At 44.6% G+C, this 21,381-nt stretch overlaps 1 protein-coding gene across 1 annotated transcript in view; it reads left to right on the plus strand.

The window, feature by feature from the left end:
* Positions 1 to 21,381, plus strand: part of CERS6 (ceramide synthase 6) — a 101,688-nt gene that overhangs the window by 16,745 nt on the left and 63,562 nt on the right. Inside the window, exons 2-3 of the mRNA XM_070731704.1 lie at positions 11,227 to 11,332; positions 15,840 to 15,970. Of these exons, the coding sequence (XP_070587805.1) occupies positions 11,227 to 11,332; positions 15,840 to 15,970 (237 nt within the window). The remainder of the gene's footprint in view (positions 1 to 11,226; positions 11,333 to 15,839; positions 15,971 to 21,381) is intronic.

The raw sequence follows: 21,381 nt of genomic DNA on the forward strand, positions 1-21,381 counted from the left end.
CATTCTGAATTTTTCAGAGTATAAGACGCACCTTTAGTTTTTGGGGAGGAAAATAGGGAAAAGAATCTGCTTAGCAGGTATTTCTCTGGCTAGTGTCCTTATCCTGGTCAGCTTCAGCACATTATTTTAACCCCTGGTTAGGGTTTTTAAAAAACCTTATTCAGAGAGAGTAACAATGAAAGAGCTCACAAGCCAGTAAGAGCTGGGAACATCATTAGAACCTGGAAAGAAACAGTTGAAGCAGGTAGAGCAATGGAAAACCTTGCAAAGACTTAGGGCTTGGAAAATGTTCTTTGCAGAGAGTAACAATGAAAGAGCTTGGGAACATTAATAGAACCTGGTTAGTCTACTGTAAATAAACAAAGATTTCCTGTCCACCTGTATTCTTTTGGAAATGTTAGATCTTAGAAATGAATTATTTTTGGATAATTCATCAAACTATAGCCAGCTGGCTGTGTGAGGCATTTATTTTTGAATTTACAATGCACCTGTATTCTAAAAATCATGCTGTTTTAAGATAGGGCCTTTAACTTCAAAAAGCAGTATAATATTTTCGAACTAAGAATATATGAATATTGAAGGACTAAATTAGCGGATATGAACTGCCATCCAAATAATGTTAACATTTAAATATATTGTTGCTGACATCAATTCCTGAAGATATATCTTCAAATACAGATAGTGCTCAACTTATGATCACAATCGAGCCCAACTTAACTGTTGTTAAGTGAGACGGTTATTAAATGAATTTTGTCCCATTTTACACTTTTTTTGCTACAAATGTTAATTTATGTATTTATTTATTACTTAGATTTGTATGCCGCCCCTCTCCGAAGACTCGGGGCGGCTCACAACACGTGGAAACAAATCATAAATAATCTGACAATTTAAAATATTAAAGATTTAAAAAAGACCCCATATACTAACAGACATACACACATATACTAACAGACATACACACAAGCATACCATATATTAGACTGAGGCAGGAAGAGTAGGGGCAGTTCTAATCTCCGGGGGGAGTTGGTTCCAGAGGGCCGGTGCCGCCACAGAGAAGGCTCTTCCCCTGGGGCCCGCCAACCGACATTGTTTAGTTGACCCGGAGAAGGCCCACTCTGTGGGACCTAATCGGTCGCTGGGATTCGTGCGGCAGGAGGCGGTCTCGGAGATATTCTGGTCCAATGCCATGAAGGGCTTTAAAGGTCATAACCAACACTTTGAATTGTGACCGGAAACTGATCGGCAGCCAATGCAGACTGCGGAGTGATGGTGAAACATGGGCATACCTAGGTAAGCCCATGACTGCTCTCACAACTGCATTCTGCACGATCTGAAGTTTCCGAACACTTTTCAAAGGTAGCCCCATGTAGAGAGCATTACAGTAGTTGAACCTCGAGGTGATGAGGGCATGAGTGACTGTGAGCAATGAGTCCCGGTCCAGATAGGGCCGCAACTGGTGCACCAGGCGAGCCTGGGCAAACGCCCCCCTCGCCACAGCTGAGAGATGTTTTTCTAATGTGAGCTGTGGATCGAGGAGGACGCCCAAGTTGCGGACCCTCTCTGAGGGGGTCAATAATTCCCCCCCCCAGGGTGATGGACGGACAGATGGAGTTGTCCTTGGGAGGCAAAACCCACAGCCACTCCGTCTTATCCGGGTTGAGCTTGAGTCTGTTGACACCCATCCAGGCCCCAACAGCCTCCAGGCACCGGCACATCACTTCCACCGCTTCGTTGACTGGGCATGGGGTGGAGATGTAAAGCTGGGTATCATCCGCATATTGATGATACCTCACCCCATGTCCTTGGATGATCTCGCCCAGCGGTTTCATGTAGATGTTGAATAGCAGGGGGGAGAGGACCGACCCCTGAGGCACCCCACAAGGGAGAAACCTAGGAGTCGACCTCTGACCCCCCACTAACACCGACTGCGACCGGCCAGAGAGGTAGGAGGAGAACCACTGAAGGACAGTGCCTCCCACCCCCAACCCCTCCAGCCGGTGCAGAAGGATACCATGGTCGATGGTATCGAAAGCCGCTGAGAGGTCAAGGAGCACCAGGACAGAGGATAAACCCCTGTCCTGGGCCTGCCAGAGATCATCCATCAACGCGACCAAAGCGGTTTCCGTGCTGTAACCGGGCCTGAAACCCGACTGCTGGGGACCTAGATAATTGGCTTCTTCCAAGGATCGCTGGAGCTGGAGTGCCACCACCTTCTCGACAACCTTCCCCATAAAGGGAAGGTTGGAGACTGGACGATAGTTGTTAAGAACAGCTGGGTCCAGGGAGGGCTTCTTGAGGAGGGGGTACACGAGCGCTTCTTTATAGAGTGATGGAAAAACTCCCCTCCCCAAGGAAGCGTTGGTAATCTCCTGGGCCCAGCTCCGCGTCACCTCCCTGCTGGCCGAAACCAACCAGGAGGGAAACGGATCCAGTAAACAGGTGGCAGAACTCACAGCTCCAATGGCCTTGTCCACTTCATCAGGTGTCACCAGATCAAACTCTTCCCAGACAGGTGGACAAGTACGTGCCCCAGTCACCTTGACTGACTCGTTGTCAGTCGACTGTTTCACAATTGGAGTCGAGGTCGGCCCGGATCCGAGCAACTTTATCAGCGAAAAACGTGTTAAAATCCTCGGCACTACTCTGCAAGGGCTCCCCAACTCCCCCCTGGTTAAGAAGGGAGCGGGTCACCCTAAACAGAGCGGCCGGGCGGGATTCCGCTGATGCAATCAAGGCGGCATGGTACGCGCATCTTGCCACCTTGAGCGCCACTTTGTAAGTCTTAATAAAAGCTCTTACAAGTGTTCGGTCGGATTCAGACCTACTCTTCCTCCATCGCTTCTCTAGACGTCTCTTCTGGCGTTTCAACTCCCGGAGCTCCTCGTTCAACCATGGAGCTCTACGGGGTCTAGCGCCTCGGAGAGGTCGCAAAGGCACAATCCGGTCAAGAGCCTCCGCTGCGGCCTTGTTCCAGGCTTCCGCAAGAGACTCTGCCGAACTGTGGACAAGTGCCTCTGGTATAACCCCAAGCGCCGTCTGAAAGCCCTCTGGGTCCATCAGGCGTCTGGGGCGGAACATCTTAATTGGTTCCGCCTCCCTGCGGGGAAGGATTGGAGCCAGGAAGTCAAGCCGTAGTAGGAAATGGTCTGACCATGACAAAGGCAACGCATCTAAGCCCCTTAGTCTCAGACCATTACTCAGTTGCTTGGAAAGGAATACCATGTCAGGTGCGTGCCCTCCCTCGTGAGTCGGACCCTGTACTACTTGAGTCAGGTCCATGGCTGTCATGGTGGCCATGAACTCCTGTGCCAACCCAGAGGTTTCGCCGAGTGACGGCAGATTGAAGTCCCCCAGGACAATAAGTCCGGGGAACTCCACCGCCAACCCGGCTACCTCCTCGAGTAGCACAGGCAGGGCTTTTGACATGCAGCTGGGAGGCAGGTACGTGAGAAATAAGCCCACCTGAACCCCTAAGTCCAACTTCAGCAAGAGAGACTCGCAACCCGCAATTTCCGGAGCAATGAATCCACGCAGGCAAAGGCTCTCCCTGGCTATAATAGCCACTCCTCCCCCCCTTCCCTGGGGTCAAGGTTGATGCCATATCTGAAACCCGTCTGGGCAGATTTCAGAGAGAGGAACACCCCCCTCCGGGCCCAGCTAGGTTTCAGTAATACATGCCAGGTCGGCCTCCTCATCCAGGATCAAATCCCGGATGAGGAGAGCTTTATTTACCACCGACCTGGCATTAAGCAGCAGCAACCTGAGCCCAGGGCCAGAGTTACACTCATCACCAGTACCCAAGATTGGGCTCACAGAGCCAGAACAAGGGACCGTTATTAAGCAATGATCCCTCATTCCTCTGGAACGGCTAACTCTGTGGCCCCCGCCATATCTGCCTCTCCCCAGCAACAGTGGAATATTCTGACCCTCTGCCACCCCAGAGATCAGTGCCCCTTCCTCTCCTGTCTCCCGAGCGTCAGGTGGGCCAAAACTCCCATTCATACTATTATCAATCAACTCATCCATACCATAACCCCACCCACCCCCACCAACCCAGTTATACCAATCATTCCATTCATACCCACAAGTATACTTATCCCAGTCATCCATTACTTAACACCCCAATTATATTAAAAAACAATTAGATTAATAACAGTATAAAATAGCAATTGATAAAAATTTAAAACACAATAACATTAAAATTATACTTATATAAATATAGGATAAAAATTATAAATTAGTAAAAATTGATTTTCTTTTGATGGTATAAAATCAGATCTTAAAACATTTTATAATCATCAGTAATCAAACAGTCAGTCCAGGTGCGGTGTTCCTCGGTCTCCATGGTCTAAGGTCTTAATCTAGTTCAGTTCAAAGAGTCTTGATGTTAAACCTCCTCTCTTTCTGGTTGTCTTTTAAAATCAGACCACAAGGGGGCATAGTTCTTCAATCCATCCACAATCCACATAGTTCTTCAATCCATCCACAATCCACAAGGGGGCATAGTTTCTCAGCGATGATACACAGAAATACACACGAATCATGAATCAAGGTTAAGAGGGGAAGGGGGGGGAAGTTGGAGAAATAATCCTCAGTTCCTCAGTTCTTAGTTTTTTTTTTTTAATCTCCCCCTGGCCCCCAGCAGCTCTCACCCACTGGTGCCATATGGGGGAGGGGGCTGAATTATTGCCCCTAGATGTCTTCATTCCTTCCCAAAGAAAGAGCTGTCTCTCTCCCCCACGTTGTCTCCGTCGTTCCCCGACACTGCCATCTCGACACCGGACCTCTCACCTCCGGAGTCGGGCTGGAGGTCTATTCCGGTGGGGACTTGACTCCTCTCGCTCCCCTCGGCTCCTCTCATCGCCTCCCTGCCGGCGCTCCGACCCTCCGTCCTCCACCCAGTCCGGTCCTGCCGCCCTTTCTCCGCATTTCTCCGCACCGGCAAGATGTTTCTCCGGTGCCATGCTTTCCCTCGACTCTCCCTCGGCATCTCCACAGCGGTGGCTCGGCGTTCCTCCGTCCTCTCCTTTCTCCAGAAGGCCGCATCTCCCAAAAGGCTGCTTCCTCTGCGAGGCTCCACCAGACGACGACGCCATCTCCGCGTCTTAACCGGCCACCTCTCCTTGCCGCGGTCTCACTCGGCGTCCCCCCCAACAGGCGGGACATTCCCAGCCTTCAGGCTCATAACAACAGGGGGACAAAGTGGCCCGTGGACTCTGACCCATCGTCGACCGCCTCAGACCTGGACTGACCCATTTTTCTGATGACTTTCCGTTGTTTCAGAGGAGCAGCGGACCCACCATACTTCTCACTGCTCGCACCGGAACCAGTTGCTGCAGTTGTGAATCAGTTGCTGCAGTTGTTAAGTTGCAACATGATTGTTCAGTAAATCTGGCTTCCCCACTGACTTTGCATATAAGAAGGTTGCAAAAGAGAATCACATGACCCCAGGACATTGCAATCATCATAAATATGAGTCAGTTGCCAAGTGATTGGACACTGGTGATGTCATTAAGTGAGTCTGGCTTCCCCATTGACTTTCTTTGCAAGAAGGTTACAAAAGATGATCACAAGACCCCTGGACATTGCAACCGTCATAAATATGAAACAGTTGTCAAATATCCAAATGTAAATCATGTAACCATGAGGATGCTGCAATGGTCATAAGTACGAAAAAAGGTCATAAGTCACTTTTTTCTTTGCCATTGTAACTTTCAAAAGTCACTAAATGAACTGTTGTAAGTCGAGGATTAACTGAACAAGAAGAAAGCAGCTCTTTCTTTTTTACATTACAAAAGGCTGTTTTGATAATTCGGAAGTACAGTGGTACCTCGGTTAACAACCACAATCCGTTCCGGAAGGTTGGTTGTTAACTGAAATGGTCATTATCCGAAGCAATTTTCCCCATAGGAAATAATGGAAATAGATTTAATTGGTTCCCAGCCTTTATTTCCTATGGGGAAAATTGAAAATTGAGGATTTTTTTGTCTCCCCCCACCCATTGTCCCTCACTCCTGCCCCCCTCTCCTTACCTCTTTACCCCTTACCCCCCCATTGTCCCTCACTCTCCCCCCTCCCCTTACCTCTTGCCTCTCTGCCTTCATACCCTCGCCAGGGGAGCAGCAAAGCGTCGCTTTGGCTATGATGAGGCAGGTGCTGAGTTTGCTGTTCCCGGCGGCGGCTTCTCTTTGAGGACACCGGCTGTGGCGGCGGCTTCTTTTCAGGGACAGCGGCGCCGGCGGGGGCCTGGGGGCTCTTACAACCAATCATACAAAACCAGTCTTACAAAAAATGAGACAGCCATAGGTCTCTTTTTTCAGTGCTATTGTAACTTTGTATGGTCACTAAATGAAGTGTTGTAAGTTGACGACTATCAATATTCCTGAAAATATTAACCCTTTTTTTTTAGATTTTAACAACAGCTTTCAGTTGGGGCTTAAGAACATACAGTTTCACTGAAATACTGAATTTGATCCCTTTGCCTTCTTCCTCCCATCCAGCTAATATTTTAAGACCCTGTCTTCTCTCAGTTAGATCAATATAAAAACTTATTGCAAATAAATCCAATACTTAATTTGACCTGCGATTTCATGCTATATAAGGAAGCATTGTATTGCGATTTTCTTCTCTTGTGTGAGGTTTCATGTTCTAACTTTTTTATTTAAGCTGTAGTAGAGCCGGGGGATGGAGGAGAGATAACTTACCTTGGGTCAGCAGATGGATTATCTTTTTATTCCGAATAACACATATATTTTTCAAAAAGAATTCTGATTAGCTTGGAATATCACTTACAAACCTCTGACAGAAATCTGTGCTTTAGACCGAGCGAGAGAACAGAACGTAGGCGATGGGAATAAATCATCATCTGTGAAAATAGTCAGGAAGAACAATGTGTGTGTTTTTTTTACAAAATATCAAAAGGCATGTGTGAAAAAAATCTTTCTACATTATGGTCTCTCTTTCACTACTTTTGAGCTTCATGAAATCATAGTTTTCAAATTATATAATTCAGGCAGGTTTTTAGCCAGGCAGGGGTTGCCATTACTGCTGCTACTGGTATGCTGCATGTTTAGGTCTTTGGTGCGCGGGCATGCGCCTCCCAGCAAGATTTTCCTTTTGCGCATGTGCAGGAAGCAAAATCTCATGAAGGGTTGCATGTGAGAGAGAGATTATGCTACATAAACTCATGCTACATAACATAGCATAACTGGCCTCATGCTACATAACTAAGCTCCATTTCATAAATTAAATTATTAATGTATCTTTAATAGAAAACTATCTTTAGATAGATTTTTACTCCAACAGCATTTTATTAATGGGTTAGGTCCCACAGAGTTGGCCTTCTCTGGGTCCCGTTGACCAAACAATGTTGTTTGGCGGGGCCCAAGGGGAAGAGCCTTCTCTCTGGTGGCCCCGACCCTCTGGAACCAGCTCCCCCCAGAGCTCAGAATTGCCCCCACCCTCCTTGTCTTTCGTAAGCTCCTTAAAACCCACCTCTGTCGTCAGGCATGAGGGAATTGAGATATTACTTCCCCCCAGACCTATACAATTTATGTATGGTATATTTGTGTGCATGTTTGGTTTTTAATAAGGGTTTTTAGTTATTTTAAATATTAGATTTGTTATATGTTGTTTTATTATTGTTGTTAGCCGCCCCGAGTCTACGGAGAGGGGCGGCATACAAATCTAATAAATAAATAAATAATAAATTAAAATAAATTTGATTAAAAAATAAAATTTACATTTTTTAAAAGTCTGTTTTTTAATTTTTTTTAAAAAGCATCTATTTTTATCCAGCCTTATGAAAATAATATCGGTTAACCATAACCCTAACCCTCCTTGCACCTTCCGGGCTTTAGTCCTTGGAAATTAGATTAAGCTTGGAAATATCCGGATAACTTCTTGTTTGCTTGCGTTCATTGATTTACCTCTACAATTGGAACTCCAATTTCCATTGCTAAGTAAGGTGGTTGTTTATTGACCGATGCCCACTTTTACAACTTTGTTGGCCATGCTTGTTAAGTTGTTAAATGAATCATGCAGTTGTGAAGTAAATATGGCTTCCCCCATTCACTTTGCTACTTGGAAACCAGCTGAGAAGGTTGCAAATAGCGATCACATGACCCTCGGGCGCTGCAATTGTTGTAAATAAATACTGGTTGCTAAACACCCCAATTTTGATCCGTCACTCTGGGGATGTTGCCATAGTTATAAGTATTAAGTTCTGGTTATAAATCACTTTTTAGTGCTGTTGTAATTTGGTCACTAAACAAATGGTTATAAGGCAAGGACTCTTTTTCTCAGGAAATACAGGGACACTGACTCTCTACTAAGTTTGAAGTACTTTTCATTTTACATCAGGCAAGTTTCTTTAATCCCCCCCCCCTTTTTAATTTCCCTTTCCACTTAATCCAACTCTTTCATTGCCGCCTTCGCCTCTATAATCCAATCCTTTTGATTGTCTCCTTTTTTCCTTATCAAAGAAATGAAACAATTTCCCTCTTTTGGGCTTTTGTATTTTAATAGATTAGAACCTTGGAATAACACAAGATGAGTCTCTGTTACATCTTGTAATTATCAAAAATAGAATAGAATAGAATAGAATCTTTATTGATTTAGTCATCTGACCATTTCAAAATATTAAACTAATACAAACATACAAATGGATGCAAAGAAAATAATAGGACAGTGATGGCAAACATATGGCACGTGTTCCGGAAGTGGCACACAAGGGTACGCCAGCTGTCATCTATTGCTTTTCTGGGTTCTGACATTCAGATATGCACCGGCCAGCTTATCTTTGTGTGCTTGGGAGTGTCGGAAACCGGAAGAGCAGCTCTCTGGTACACATGCACAAACGGGGAGCTGAGCTTCATGTGCACGTGTGCACTAGAAACTGGAAGGCCAGGTGACTGGTGTACATGCACAAGGCCAGAAACTAGAAGGTCACTTTCCTGGCGTGCAGATGCATGCTGGGAAAGTGCTCTTCCGATTTTCAGCACTCCTATGCATGCCTGCCAGAGAGCTGCTCTTTCGGTTTCTGGTGCTCCCCTGGACATGACTCGGAGTGGTTTCCCCCAGACAGAGAAGCTGGGTAGGTTCGCCCGGCTGCCCAGGATCAAACTGTTTCCTTTCCCTTCTCAGGCAAGCCTCTAGATGGATGGATAAATGGATGATGGATGGATGGATGGATAGATGATAGGTAGGTAGGTAGGTAGGTAGGTAGATAGATAGATAGATAGATAGATAGATAGATAGATAGATAGATAGATAGATAGATCTTCACCTTCTGCGAGATGGATAGAGCTGGAGGCGCCCCATTCATTCCCTGTGATCGGTTCGCTTTTGTCTTTTACCGTAGCCACCACCGCTGAGGTTATCTGGGGCTGGCGGTGGCAGATTTGAGGGCTAATCCCAAATCCAGGAGCACCCCGCAGATTTCAGACACTTACATTTTTGTCCAGCTCTATCTTCCACCAGCACAGTTACATCTCTCGCCCTCCAACTGCAGTGTGCAGTTATGCTGCTTATGGGGAGGCCAAAAAGTGTAAGTGTCTGAAATCTGCTGGGAGCTCCTGGATTTGGGATTAGCCCTCAAAGCCGCCTTCCTGTCTTTACAGCTGGCAGCAGAGCAAGTGAGCGAGCAGGGCCTTAAAGCAGCGAAGCCCCCCATTGCCGCTTTTGCCCGGTCCTCTGCGGCGGTGGGCTGCAAAGTCAGGAAGGAACGGTGTCAAGACTTTCTCCCCGCCATTCTCCTCCCCCTCGGCCGGGCCAACCATGCCTCTTCCCAACCTCCCTCCTCCTCCTCCTCCTTCTGCTATCTCCCGCCTCCTGACTGGCCGACAGCTCCCCGGCGTTCGCCTTCCTCCGCCACCACTGGCGCCCGGCTCCTTCTCCTCCTCTTCTCCGAAGATGACAGCCAGGCAGCGGTGCGGAGGCTGGGGGAGTGGGGGGGGATTCCCCTCTGCCTGCTGCCACCCCAAAAAACTTTCAAGGAGTGTGGAAGCCCCAGATGCTAAAGAAGAGCTTCCCCACTGACTCTTAGGTCATCAAATCAGCTGACTCTGTATCCTTCTTCACTAGAGCCATGCTCTCATGGCTGCAACAGATTCAACATCACATCCTCCAGACGACTTACGAGGTCAACAACATCTGAATACCATCCTCGCGGCGGCCGCCACTCTCCAGGCCTCCAGATTCTCAACCAAATCAGTGGTAGCTTCCACAGTGGCCAGAAGAGTACTCTGGCTCTGCCCGTGGCAGGCAGGAGTTAGGCAGAAATGGCAGCTCACCATGGGGTCCCTCAAGTGCAAGGATCTCTTCGGGGACCTGCTTGAACCACTTCTTACAGAAACAGACAAGAAGAAGGTCCTAGGGCCTACTACCAAGAAGGCAACCAAACCACCTACCCTAGGAAGTTAAAATACTCTCATACTATTTGTTTTTATTTTTTTTGTTCTGCTGCCAAACTTCTATTTCTTATTTTGTTCAGTGCTACACAGAATCCAAAGGGGCTTTTCTGGTTGTTTACAATTGATTGTAATATTAATTGATAAAGTACTTGTTTTACTTGTTGTCACAAGAATCCTGTATCTGCATAAATTATCTTGTTTTCTGTATACATTACATGTCGCTGTCGAGACAATGTGAGTTTGACAACCTTGCTCTATGCATCTTAGGAAATGAGCTGCCTTTCAATAAAATGTTTTATGCTCAAGACATGCTCCCAAATCTTTCTGAGTTTTTGGCTAACGTAAGCTCTCTTTTTACGTTTATCTACATGTATTTACAGGCATCCGTATTTGGAAAAATATTCTTCTCAATAGGTTGCTTTTGAAGCAGGTGTAAACCAAGATCAGTTTTTCAAAACCAATTATATGATACTAGATCAGTGTTGCAAACTTGCACGCTAGCAAAAGCCTTATGGAATGTGTTACCCTAGCAAATCATGAGACTATTGCCGGACAATGAACTCTGAAAGTTACAATGCACCAAAATTATATAGGGGGAGATACTGACACCAGTCTTTCTGCTGGGTAGCAAAACACCCACAAGCACAGATTAAACATACTGGTGTTAAACATACTCATTTGCAGACAATATAATTTCATCATTTGAGTTGTGTGCAGCTGAAGAAGTAAATAGAATCTGCCTAATTTATAAGTATTTGTCATATGAAGCTAATTTCTTTTTCCCCTTTTCTTCCTTATTCTTTCTCTATTTTAGGTTTATAGCTAAGCCGTGTGCCTTAGGCTTAAAAGTCCAAGCCAATGGACCACAGAAGGCTCAGCCTAATGCTATTCTTGAAAAAGTCTTCACTGCCATCACAAAGGTACAATATATTCCTTAAAATCCTTCTAGTTGCTTTGGGCAAATGTAAAGGTTGTTCATCAAAGACAATGTAATTAATTATCAGGAATAGCTATCTCCCTAGCATGTTAATTTGATGATTGAGTTGTAGTCATGAGTAATAGAAGTATCCTGCTCATTTCTCCCCACAAATGATCTAAGTGCTGCTATTACATAAGATGGGATCTGAGAGATTGGATATATTTCTGGCTCTGTGCTAGTGTGAAGGATGTGCTTACTAATTATGACAAGACACTTTTGACAGGCATAAGAAAAGAGGAAACAAAGTGTTTGGACTGAGTTGACTAGAAAAAAGATTTACTTGTAATCCTTACGATCGAAAATGGGACTGAAATCTTGTTAAGCGAGATGCCACATGACCATCTACACTCAGCTACCAACTACTCAACTGAAGGTGTTTCCCAGCACTCCTGGGAAACAAAGTACAGTGTTCCCTCGATTTTCGCGGGTTCAAACTTCGTGAAAAGTCTATACCACGGTTTTTCAAAAACATTAATTAAAAAATACTTCATGGGTTTTTTCCCTATACCACGATTTTTCCCGCCCGATGACGCCATATGTCATTGCCAAACTTTTGTTTGCCTTTAATAAATATTTTTTAAAATAAACTTTAATAAATAAACAGGGTGAGTAATAATCTAAATGGTTGCTAAGGGAATGGGAAAATGTAATTTAGGGGTTTAAAGTGCTAAGGGAAGGCTTGTGATACTGTTCATAGCCAAAAATAGTGTGTTTACTTCCGCATCTCTACTTCGCGGAAATTCGACTTTCGTGGGCAGTCTCGGAACGCATCCCCTGCGAAAAGCAAGGGAACACTGTATTTCCCTTCTGCATCCACTGTGGAAAAGCTTTTATTGGGCTCCAGGAATGGAGTTAAAATCCTGCAGCCCAAGGAAGGGTTTGTCCCCTGTGGATGGAGGGGAAATCCTTTGTCAGTCTGGGCATTGCAGGTTTGGCTTGGGAGGGGGAATCTCAACTCCATGCAGAGTAATGATTCCTTCTCAGCAGACAGTCTTTTCTCTCTTCAAGGAGCTATCCTGCCGGGAGGGAATTTCAATGCCACCCATAGCTGAGATTCCCCCACAGCAGGCAGTTCTTTCAACCAGCCCCCAGAGAGGAGAGGAGGTCTTATCAGCAGGTAGTAGCTGCTCTTAAGCTCCCCTACAGGCTACCCCATTGACTTTCAGAGGGAGCGTGTATGCATGCGCGGGGGACCACAGGGGTTGTGTGTGCATGCATGGGGGCAGGGCACTGCGGGGGTCACATGTCCATGCTTCGGGGGACGTGGAATATGGGGGAACACTTTCGGCACCTGAGGGGGAAAAGTTTCACCATCACTGGCTTAGAGGGACAACTATGAGGAAGTTAAATATGAATGTGACGGGAGTAGTAGTAAAATAAGGCAGGGGTCCCCAATCCCTGGTCCATGGAGCGGCACCAGTCTGTAACATGCCAGCTACTTTACTGTGCAAACAAGCAAAGCCCCATCCGTGGGATGCAGGCAGCATGAAAAACTCACTCCTTACGCTCTGCGAAAAACCTTTCTCCATGGAACTAGTCCTCAATGCCCAAAAGGTTGGGGGCTACTGTAGTAAGAAATAAGAACCAGTCATTGCAGGACAATAAAAACTGGCACTACATTTCCAATTGAGCTTTCCAGCCCCATCTCATATGGACCAAATTGTTAGGCATGTTGTACACAGGCCAATGTTTTCAAATGCCAGGTGTGTAATAAATTCAATCCTATTCATTTTCAGGAGTGGAAAATACATTTCACTGAGATTTATTCATGCAGGTTTTATATGCTGTATCAGTCTTGACTCAGGGCAGGAGAAATGGAGTCGCAGTTGCAGGCCAGGAGATCCTGGCATACAACTGTGTGAGAGTGCTGTGTTTGTGTGATTGGACCAGAACAGACTGCTGCTACTTTACCATCCTCAGGGCTGCATTTCATTGTCCCTTCGTGAGCCACTCAAACTCTTGGCAAAGGTGGTTATGGATTCACCTTGGTTGATAGTCCTGGGCAGAGAAGGGTTGGTCCCAGTTCGGACCGGTTCAACCGAACCAGTAGCAAACAGCTGGTGATGTCAGGACAACAACATGGAACCAGTTCGGTCAGTGCCGGTCTGTGGAGGCTGCCATATTTTTTTTAAAAGATGGTGGTTAGCATGTTATATCAGCCCAGCTTTTGTATTTAGAATAGAATAGAATATTTGTATTTAAAAATTGTATCAATTTCAGGTGTATATATATTATTAAAAATTTTGAGGCTAATACCTACATTTAATACTAAATTTCTGAGCAAAAAAAGGCTAAGACCAGTGTTTCCTCTAATTTTTTGGGGTGGGTGGGTGGAAAAGTATAGTGTCTGAGCGGCAGTCCCTTCGGGACTGGGCGGCACAGAAATAATAAATAAATAAACAAACAAACAAACAAACAAACAAACAAACAAATAAAAAACCCACCCTGTTTTGCCTCAGAGAATTTCAAAATAAAATACTGTACTGTGTGTCTATAACAGTGAGCTCATAATAGGGCAACTCTATCAATATCAAAATGCCACTTAAATAGTTGAGCTAGTTTCAAACTAGATTTTGATTTTCTTTCTCTCTTCCTTACTCCCATTCTTTTTCTTTCTCTTTTCCTTCCTCTCTTTTTTCTATCTGTTTCTCTCTCTTCCTCTCTCTCTCCTTCCCTCTCACTCTTTCCCTCTCGGCTTCTGGGCAGGTTTGGAAAACTCTGAGTTGATGATTTTTAAGTGAGCGATTGCTCACTGCTCAGCTTAGAGGGAACTATGGCTAAGACATTTAAAACACAAGTATAATTTATGAGAGAAGTGGATGCTTGGAAACTGTTGATCTTGGGGATTGAAATCCAGGGTACTGGTCACTTTATGAACAATTGTCATGGAGTTATAGAATGTTTATGTTTAAAAGCCTTCTTAAAATATTCATAAGATTCACTTCTACCATTAACATTCAATAACCACTTTTACCACATATTTGTTGGCATTTTCAAACTTTCAAAATTTTATGGCATACTTTATATAGTAATAAATCACTTATCGCTTTTTTGTTGATGTTATCAATAATACTTGGTGTCAAAAGAACTGTTCCCCTATGAACCACACAATTTATAAAGCAAGAAGTTGAAAAGAATGCATATTTGGACCCGAGTCATAATTGTTTTTCTTGCTGCTGCTTGCTAGTTGGCTGCCTTCTTTCTCTTTCATGCCCTGCCCTACCTACCAGCACATAACCAAAATCCTGCGTATTAAACTACCTTTATTTTAAGGCTATAGTAACAGAATCTTATAAGTCTGAAAGCATTTCCTCCCTTCCTTTATTTTCCAGAGAATTAGGAAGGGTCTCATTTTACCCTTGTTCTTTTGTTGTATTCTGATTCCTCTTATAGACCTGAATCTAGATTCTGATTCTTTCTCCTGTCTTCCAGGATTGTTCTCACTGCCGATCACATTCTCACTGCCCATTACACTTACCCTTCTGGCTACAACTCACAAGTAACTTAGATGCCTCTTCACCCCACCCCAGTGGTGCATACATGCTTTGCTACTTATTTTAAAGTTTTGAGACATGCGGTCTCTGTAAACAATTAGATTTCAGTTCTATACAAATCATTCCATAACCAATGTTTAGTAGCACACCAACATTCTCCAAGTAAACATACAACTTATCACAAAGTACTTTTAAGATCAAAAGCAAGATGTTGGCAAATTTCTGCTCAAATGTCATAAACAGTTGAGAAAAAAAATCATAAGTAGAAGACCTTTTGGTGTAAGTTTACAGAACATGAGTTCAAGTAAAAAGACAGTTAAAGGACAACTGTCTTTTCTTTCAATATACCGTGTTTCTCTGAAAATAAGACAGGCCTTATATTTTTTTGAACCCCAAAATATGGCCTTGGCCTTATTATTGGGAGGGCATTATTTTGGGGGTGCAGTAGACAGCGAGCAAAGGACTGGATGTCCCATGGCCACTGCCTCCCCTTCCTGTTCTTGGCGCTGGCCAAGCAGCTGGCCCGTCGCCACTGCCTCATTGAGCAAGATTCTGCAAGGCTTGTTAGGTCCTTGCACGAACTTCAAGATTGCTGCAAGCTTCATCATACCACCATAGCTGGGTCATCCTGCTGTTCGTGCATGCAATGGCACAGGCCTTGCAAAGTCCTGCTCCAGGAGGCAGCGGTGGTGATGTGACAAATCTCACAGAGACTCATTTCTGGCAGGTGGGATGTGTTGAGCCACGAAACACATGTCCTACCTGATACTTGTAGCTCCGTTGTGTTCCTCAACATTGTGTCCAGAGAAGGCCATTGTAAAAGAAAACATCTCGCGAGTTAGAGAAGTTTGATTACTGCTTAGTTTTTGGGGGAAGTACCAATTGGAATTTTGTGAAGTTTCCTCAGAAGAGTAACTTTTTGACTCTTTTTTATTTTTATTATTATTTTGAAAGCATCCAGATGAGAAGAGGCTGGAAGGGCTATCCAAACAGCTAGACTGGGATGTGCGCAATATTCAGCGTTGGTTTCGACAGAGACGCAACCAAGAAAAACCAAGCATTCTTAGGAAGTTCTGCGAGAGCCTGTAAGGAATTCTTTTCTTCATCTTTGTTTCTATTTTTCTTCACTCATGCCTTGATGAAAGAGAAGTATATTGTTTGTTAAAATGGATAAAATCTTTCCCTCTTTTCAAATTGCTTTTGTTCAATATAATTGAAAAACATTTTCTTTGGAAGCACAGAAGTAAGTTACAGCTCTCTAAAGAAATTGGAATCCAATAGAATAAGGATTTATTTCCCAGATTTAAACACAGAATCAACTATTATACAGAAATTGCTCTAAACGTTTCTTTCAAGTCATTCTTAGTAGACCTTCCAGGATCCGAGTAGTGTAACTGCTATGATTTTACAATCCTGTTTTTGTTTAAATTCATTTCATTGTTTTAGATTTAGAGGCTTTAAAGGGCAGAAAATAAAGGCAAAGTCCCTGTCAAAATCTAAACTTCTCTTTTGAATCAGTCTGCTCTCAGTCTCTACTGCCACGAGGGTGTTAACTCTCTTCCTCTACTTAGAAGGCAGGGCTCAATGTTTATTCCTTTTTTGTGGAGGGAGATCCCTCCATCCAGTCTTAGGCTGTGCAACTGTAGAAAGTGGCAGCTTCCCATTGGATCTGCGTATTTAAAGAGGAAAGATGACAGCCCTGACAGAGATATTCGGGGACCATTACTACCTTGTGCAAAAGAAGCATTTTTTAAAAATCCAGAATGAGATACTGTTTGGATGCAGCTCAGGCAGATACCTACCTGATCCACTGAGCTATAAAAAGAAGAGGCACAGTACAGTCAGACTTGTAAGAATCTCTTATGGACTATCTCAATAAAAATGCTTTTAGCCTTCATTCCTGGACTGCAGTTTTATTCGGTTTGCCAGACCTGTTGGCTAAAAACTATTTGACATATCCCGGCTAAGGTGTATTTCAATGTACCATTGAATCAAAATTACCTTGAGGCGGAGATTTTAGAGAGGAGGGTAATTTAAGAGAACTAGTACAGTACATGTCATTGATATTTTTTTTAACTGCTTGAAAAGACTTTTATATTTTTTATCAGGCTCTGGGGAAGGGATAGCTTCTCCTTTGCCTATTTTATCTCAGTAGCATCAGGCATAGCTTGCTGATTTTGGTTTAATTTCAAAATGTGAGTTGAATTTTCAATCAGAATTTTGGGTCAATGCACTCAAGGAAGGAATCTGGGCAGAACTACTACCTACTCCCCAAGTCATTCAAAGGGTGTTCATCCCAAATTGTATAGCTGAAAGTCTGTAGAGATTCTCAGTCACTCAATTTATACAATCTATACAATTTGCTTTTAATTATACAGTTTGGGATGAACACCCTTTGAATGATGTGGGAGCAGGAATGGATTTCCAAAGGAAAAATTGCAGACTGTAGGAACCAGATAAATCCTGAGGATACAGATAAACCCCCAAGTGCTTCAACCACCAGCTAAAAGGATGCAGATTACCAGGAATATAAAGCCTTCCATTCCATGCTGTCAGAGCTGAAGAAGCTTCTTGGATGAGAAGCGAAATGTCTTCAAAAGAAAAAACAAGAAAGTCTAATTGCCTCCTAAAAAATACACCTTTGGGACAACCATGACCTAGATGACTAAGAATCTCTACAGAATTTCAGGGACAGGGTGTTATAGCAGTCCAAGGCACTATCTTTAAATGCGCATACAAATGTATATAGACCCATGGGTATAAAGCCTTGTGCAAATAGCAATAGCACTTCGACTTACACACCACTTCACAGTGCTTTTAAGCCCTCTCGAAGTGGTTTACAGAATCCACATATTGCCCCCAACAATCTGGGTCCTCAGTTTACACATCCTGGAAGGATGGAAAGCTGAGTCAGTCTTGAGCCTGATGAGATTAGAACTGCCAAACTGCAGGCAGCCAGCAGTCGTAAGAAATAGCCTGCAGTACTGCATTCTGACCACTGCACCACCACGGTTCTTGGAAAATACATGTCTAATAGTATTTTCAAATACAGTAATACCTTGTCTTACAAACTTAATTGGTTCCGGGACGAGGTTCTTAAGGTGAAAAGTTTGTAAGACGAAACAATGTTTTCCATAGGAATCAATGGAAAAGCGATTAATGCATGCAAGCCCAAAATTCACCCCTTTTGCCAGCTGAAGTGCCTGTTTTTCCGCTGCTGGAATTCCCCTGAGGCTTTCCTCCATGGGAAAACCCACCTCCCAACTTCTTTGCTTTTGTGCACGGGAATCCAAGCATAGCAAAAATGAGCGCTTCGCTGGCAATGGAAGTCCGGAGGTGGGGTTTCCCAGCGAAGGGAGCATCAGTGAAATTGCAGCATTGCAAAAACACCGAAGTCCTCGAAACCCCACCTCCGGACCTCTGTGTTTTTATGATGCTGCGATTTCACTGAGGCTCCCCTCACTGGGAAACCCCACCTCCGGACTTCCGTTGTCAGCGAAGTGCCTGTTTTTGTGCTGCTGGGATTCCCCTGCTGGAATTCCCCTGCAGCATCACAAAAACACGTAAGTCCGGAGGTGGGGTTTCCCATGGAGGGGAGCCTCAGGGGAATCCCAGCAGCGCGAAAACGGGTGCTTCGCTGGCAACGGAAGTCCGGAGGCAGGGCATCCCAGCAGCGGTGGTGGGTTTGTAAGGTGAAAATAGTTTGTAAGAAGAGGCAAAAAAATCTTAAACCCTGGGTTTGTATCTCGAAAAGTTTGTATGATGAGGCGTTTGTAAGACGAGGTATCACTGTACTGTATTCAAAGTACTGCATACATCTTAAATATCCTAGTCCACAGATAAAAGCTTTCTAAGCAGAGCATTATACATTGTACTATACAAAGCATTATACATTATAATGTTATCATACCTAAAATAATAAATGAATGTTTGGAACACATGCACTTATGAATCAAACGAGCTGATTGCCAGAACAGCAGGAGTTGCATGAGATAGTTTCATTCTAGACTGGACCACCCTGTGATTGCATAATAATAAGGTCGTCTTCATAAAATGTGCAGGAGCATAACTTCTGTGCAAGCTACAAAAATTCCAGATTGTTCCTTAATTATTCAGTATGTCTTCAGGGTGCCCTGCCAGAAAAAGGCTGCTTTTTCATTTGAACATTCTTGCTAGTGCAAGGGGTTTATAATATTTGTGTCCTCTCTGTTTGCTTCCTGCTAAGTGACCTGGAAGACAGCAGAAGAAAGCTGAAAATCTAATTTATATGTAGCCATTTATAATCAACAGTAATTGTCCAAACAATTCTTTCCCAAGTCTATAAGAGCTTTAAAACCAATCACTTTTGTTCCATGTCTGTAAGGGAACTTAACTTTCATTAATACAAGACAAAGTATCAATTACATGCACACAGCTGTAAGAAAAAGAAAAAAAGCCCAGAAGATAGAGAAGATGGTATGCCTTCTATCTTCCTCTATTGCTGTTTCTTTCCATTCTTGTTATCTAGGCATTAGCTTGCTCTGCCAATGTTGGTGGGATGTTGTTTTCTCCTTGGTAGTTCCTTGATTAGGGTATCATTTCTTTCTTGATTGTCTGGTGTTAATCTCTGCTCAAGAGGATGTATTCTGGTCTTTTTGTTTCAGTAGCTTTTTAAAATAGTATATACTGTATTTTTCGGAGTATAAGGTGCACCGGGAGTATAAGATGCACCTTAGTTTTTGTTCTGTCTGGGTGCCCCCAGACTTCAACACCAACTGGAAAAAGCAGCCAGACACGCTGGTAAAAGCAAAAGCACTTTATAGTTTGAAAAATAAACACAGAGAAAAACCTGTTCTTCCCAACAGGCAGGCTATGAGGCTTCACAGCAAAGTCCTGACGGCCAGACAATACAGCAGACTTCTTGCTGGCACACACACCACTGTAGAGAATAAGCCCCCACGCCTTTTTCCCCAAGGTTTCAGCCTTCAAGGCCACAAGTCAGAATCAGAGACGCCAAAGATCACAGCCAGGTCCCAGGACTCCCAAAGATACTACTCCACAAGACAGGAAGGGTGGGTCTGCCTTTTCAGCCTTTCTGGGGAGAACCACACCCAAACCCAGCTGTTACCTATTTAGGACTGGAAGTACTTGGCTAATTGTCCCCTTCATTGTTCTGCTCTTCTCTGCCTGTGATTGATGATGGCTTGAGCATTTTCATCTAAGGACTCCAGGCTGCTTGCTGGGGAGAGCTCCACCCCAGGGGACTCTGGCTGTTCTCCCTCTCCCTCGGCCTGATATTCCTCCTCCCCTTCTGCCTGGGCCGCCTCCTCCTCCTCCTGTTCCTCATCCTCCCCCTCTGAGCAGGGAGCCGGCAGAGGTTCAGCCGTTCCCTGAGGAGCCTCAGACGGAATCACAACAGTTTTGGGGGAGGAAAGTAGAGAAAAAAATCTACCCACCAGATATTTGTCTGTCTAACGTCTTTGTCTGGTCAGCCTCCAGCGTGCTCTCTAAACCGCAGCCGCTTTGCAGGTCACTTCACCATGTGGCTTTAGCTGCCTGCTGGGTTTGCTGTGGTCGCCATTTTGCTCCCAATGGTCGTCCTGTTCTCCTCTATCTGCCTGCAATTTTGGTGCGAATGTCATTTTCCTTTAACAATCGATCGGCTTGAGCTCAGGGCAGCCCAGCTGGCCCTTAAGTCCTTTTAAGGTGGGTGCAGGGTCATCCTGTCCTCCTTCTGATGGACAACATGGCCACAAAAGCCCATGTGAATTATCGGGGGGGGGGATTTGCTTGAGGCACCTCATGAAGAAGTTGGACACCTTGTGTAGGTGGGCAGAGGATCACCTGTTGTTGCTGAGAGTGGAATACATACCAAATAGCATACATATAGCATATGGCATACATATATAATGTGACAGCGGACTGGCTGAGTTGGGCCCAAATGGAGCAATTGAACTGGCAGCTAGCACCAGGTCCCTTCGAGGAACTGTCCCAGAGGTTCTGCTGGCCTCTGATGGACCTCTTTGCCTCCCTGGAGAACCCCACCTTCCCCATTATTTTTGCAGGTTTTCGTCCTGGGGCAGAAAGTGTGGATGTCCCTGGTCCAGGGGTCTCCTTTATGCCTTCCAACCCTTGCCTCTGATTCCAGCCCTGATCAGGAAGCTATTACAGGAATGAGCAGAGTTGCTCTTTGTGACCGCCCACTAGGCCAGGCGCCCGTGGTTTGCCAACCTGGTTGATCTGACAATTGCCTTGCCCTGGAGAATCTCTCCAGATCGAGCCAATTGGACTCTCGGAGGGGATAGTTAAATCTGTCCTAGATTTCATTCAAGTTAGTCTTACAAAAGGCATTTCTCCCAGCAATTTGCGGCAGCAGGTCGCTGCCTTGATCTCTGTTTGGGTCTCTGGGAACTGGGCTTTTTTTGGCCCACCATCCTAGGATCTGCCTTTTTTTGTGGGGGTATCTAATCTAAGGGCTCTGCCAATCCGTCACTATCCCACCTGGGATTTGACCCTG

The sequence above is a fragment of the Erythrolamprus reginae genome, chromosome 1 (genome assembly GCF_031021105.1).
Source record: "Erythrolamprus reginae isolate rEryReg1 chromosome 1, rEryReg1.hap1, whole genome shotgun sequence".
In the NCBI taxonomy this organism is placed as follows: Eukaryota; Metazoa; Chordata; class Lepidosauria; order Squamata; family Dipsadidae; genus Erythrolamprus; species Erythrolamprus reginae.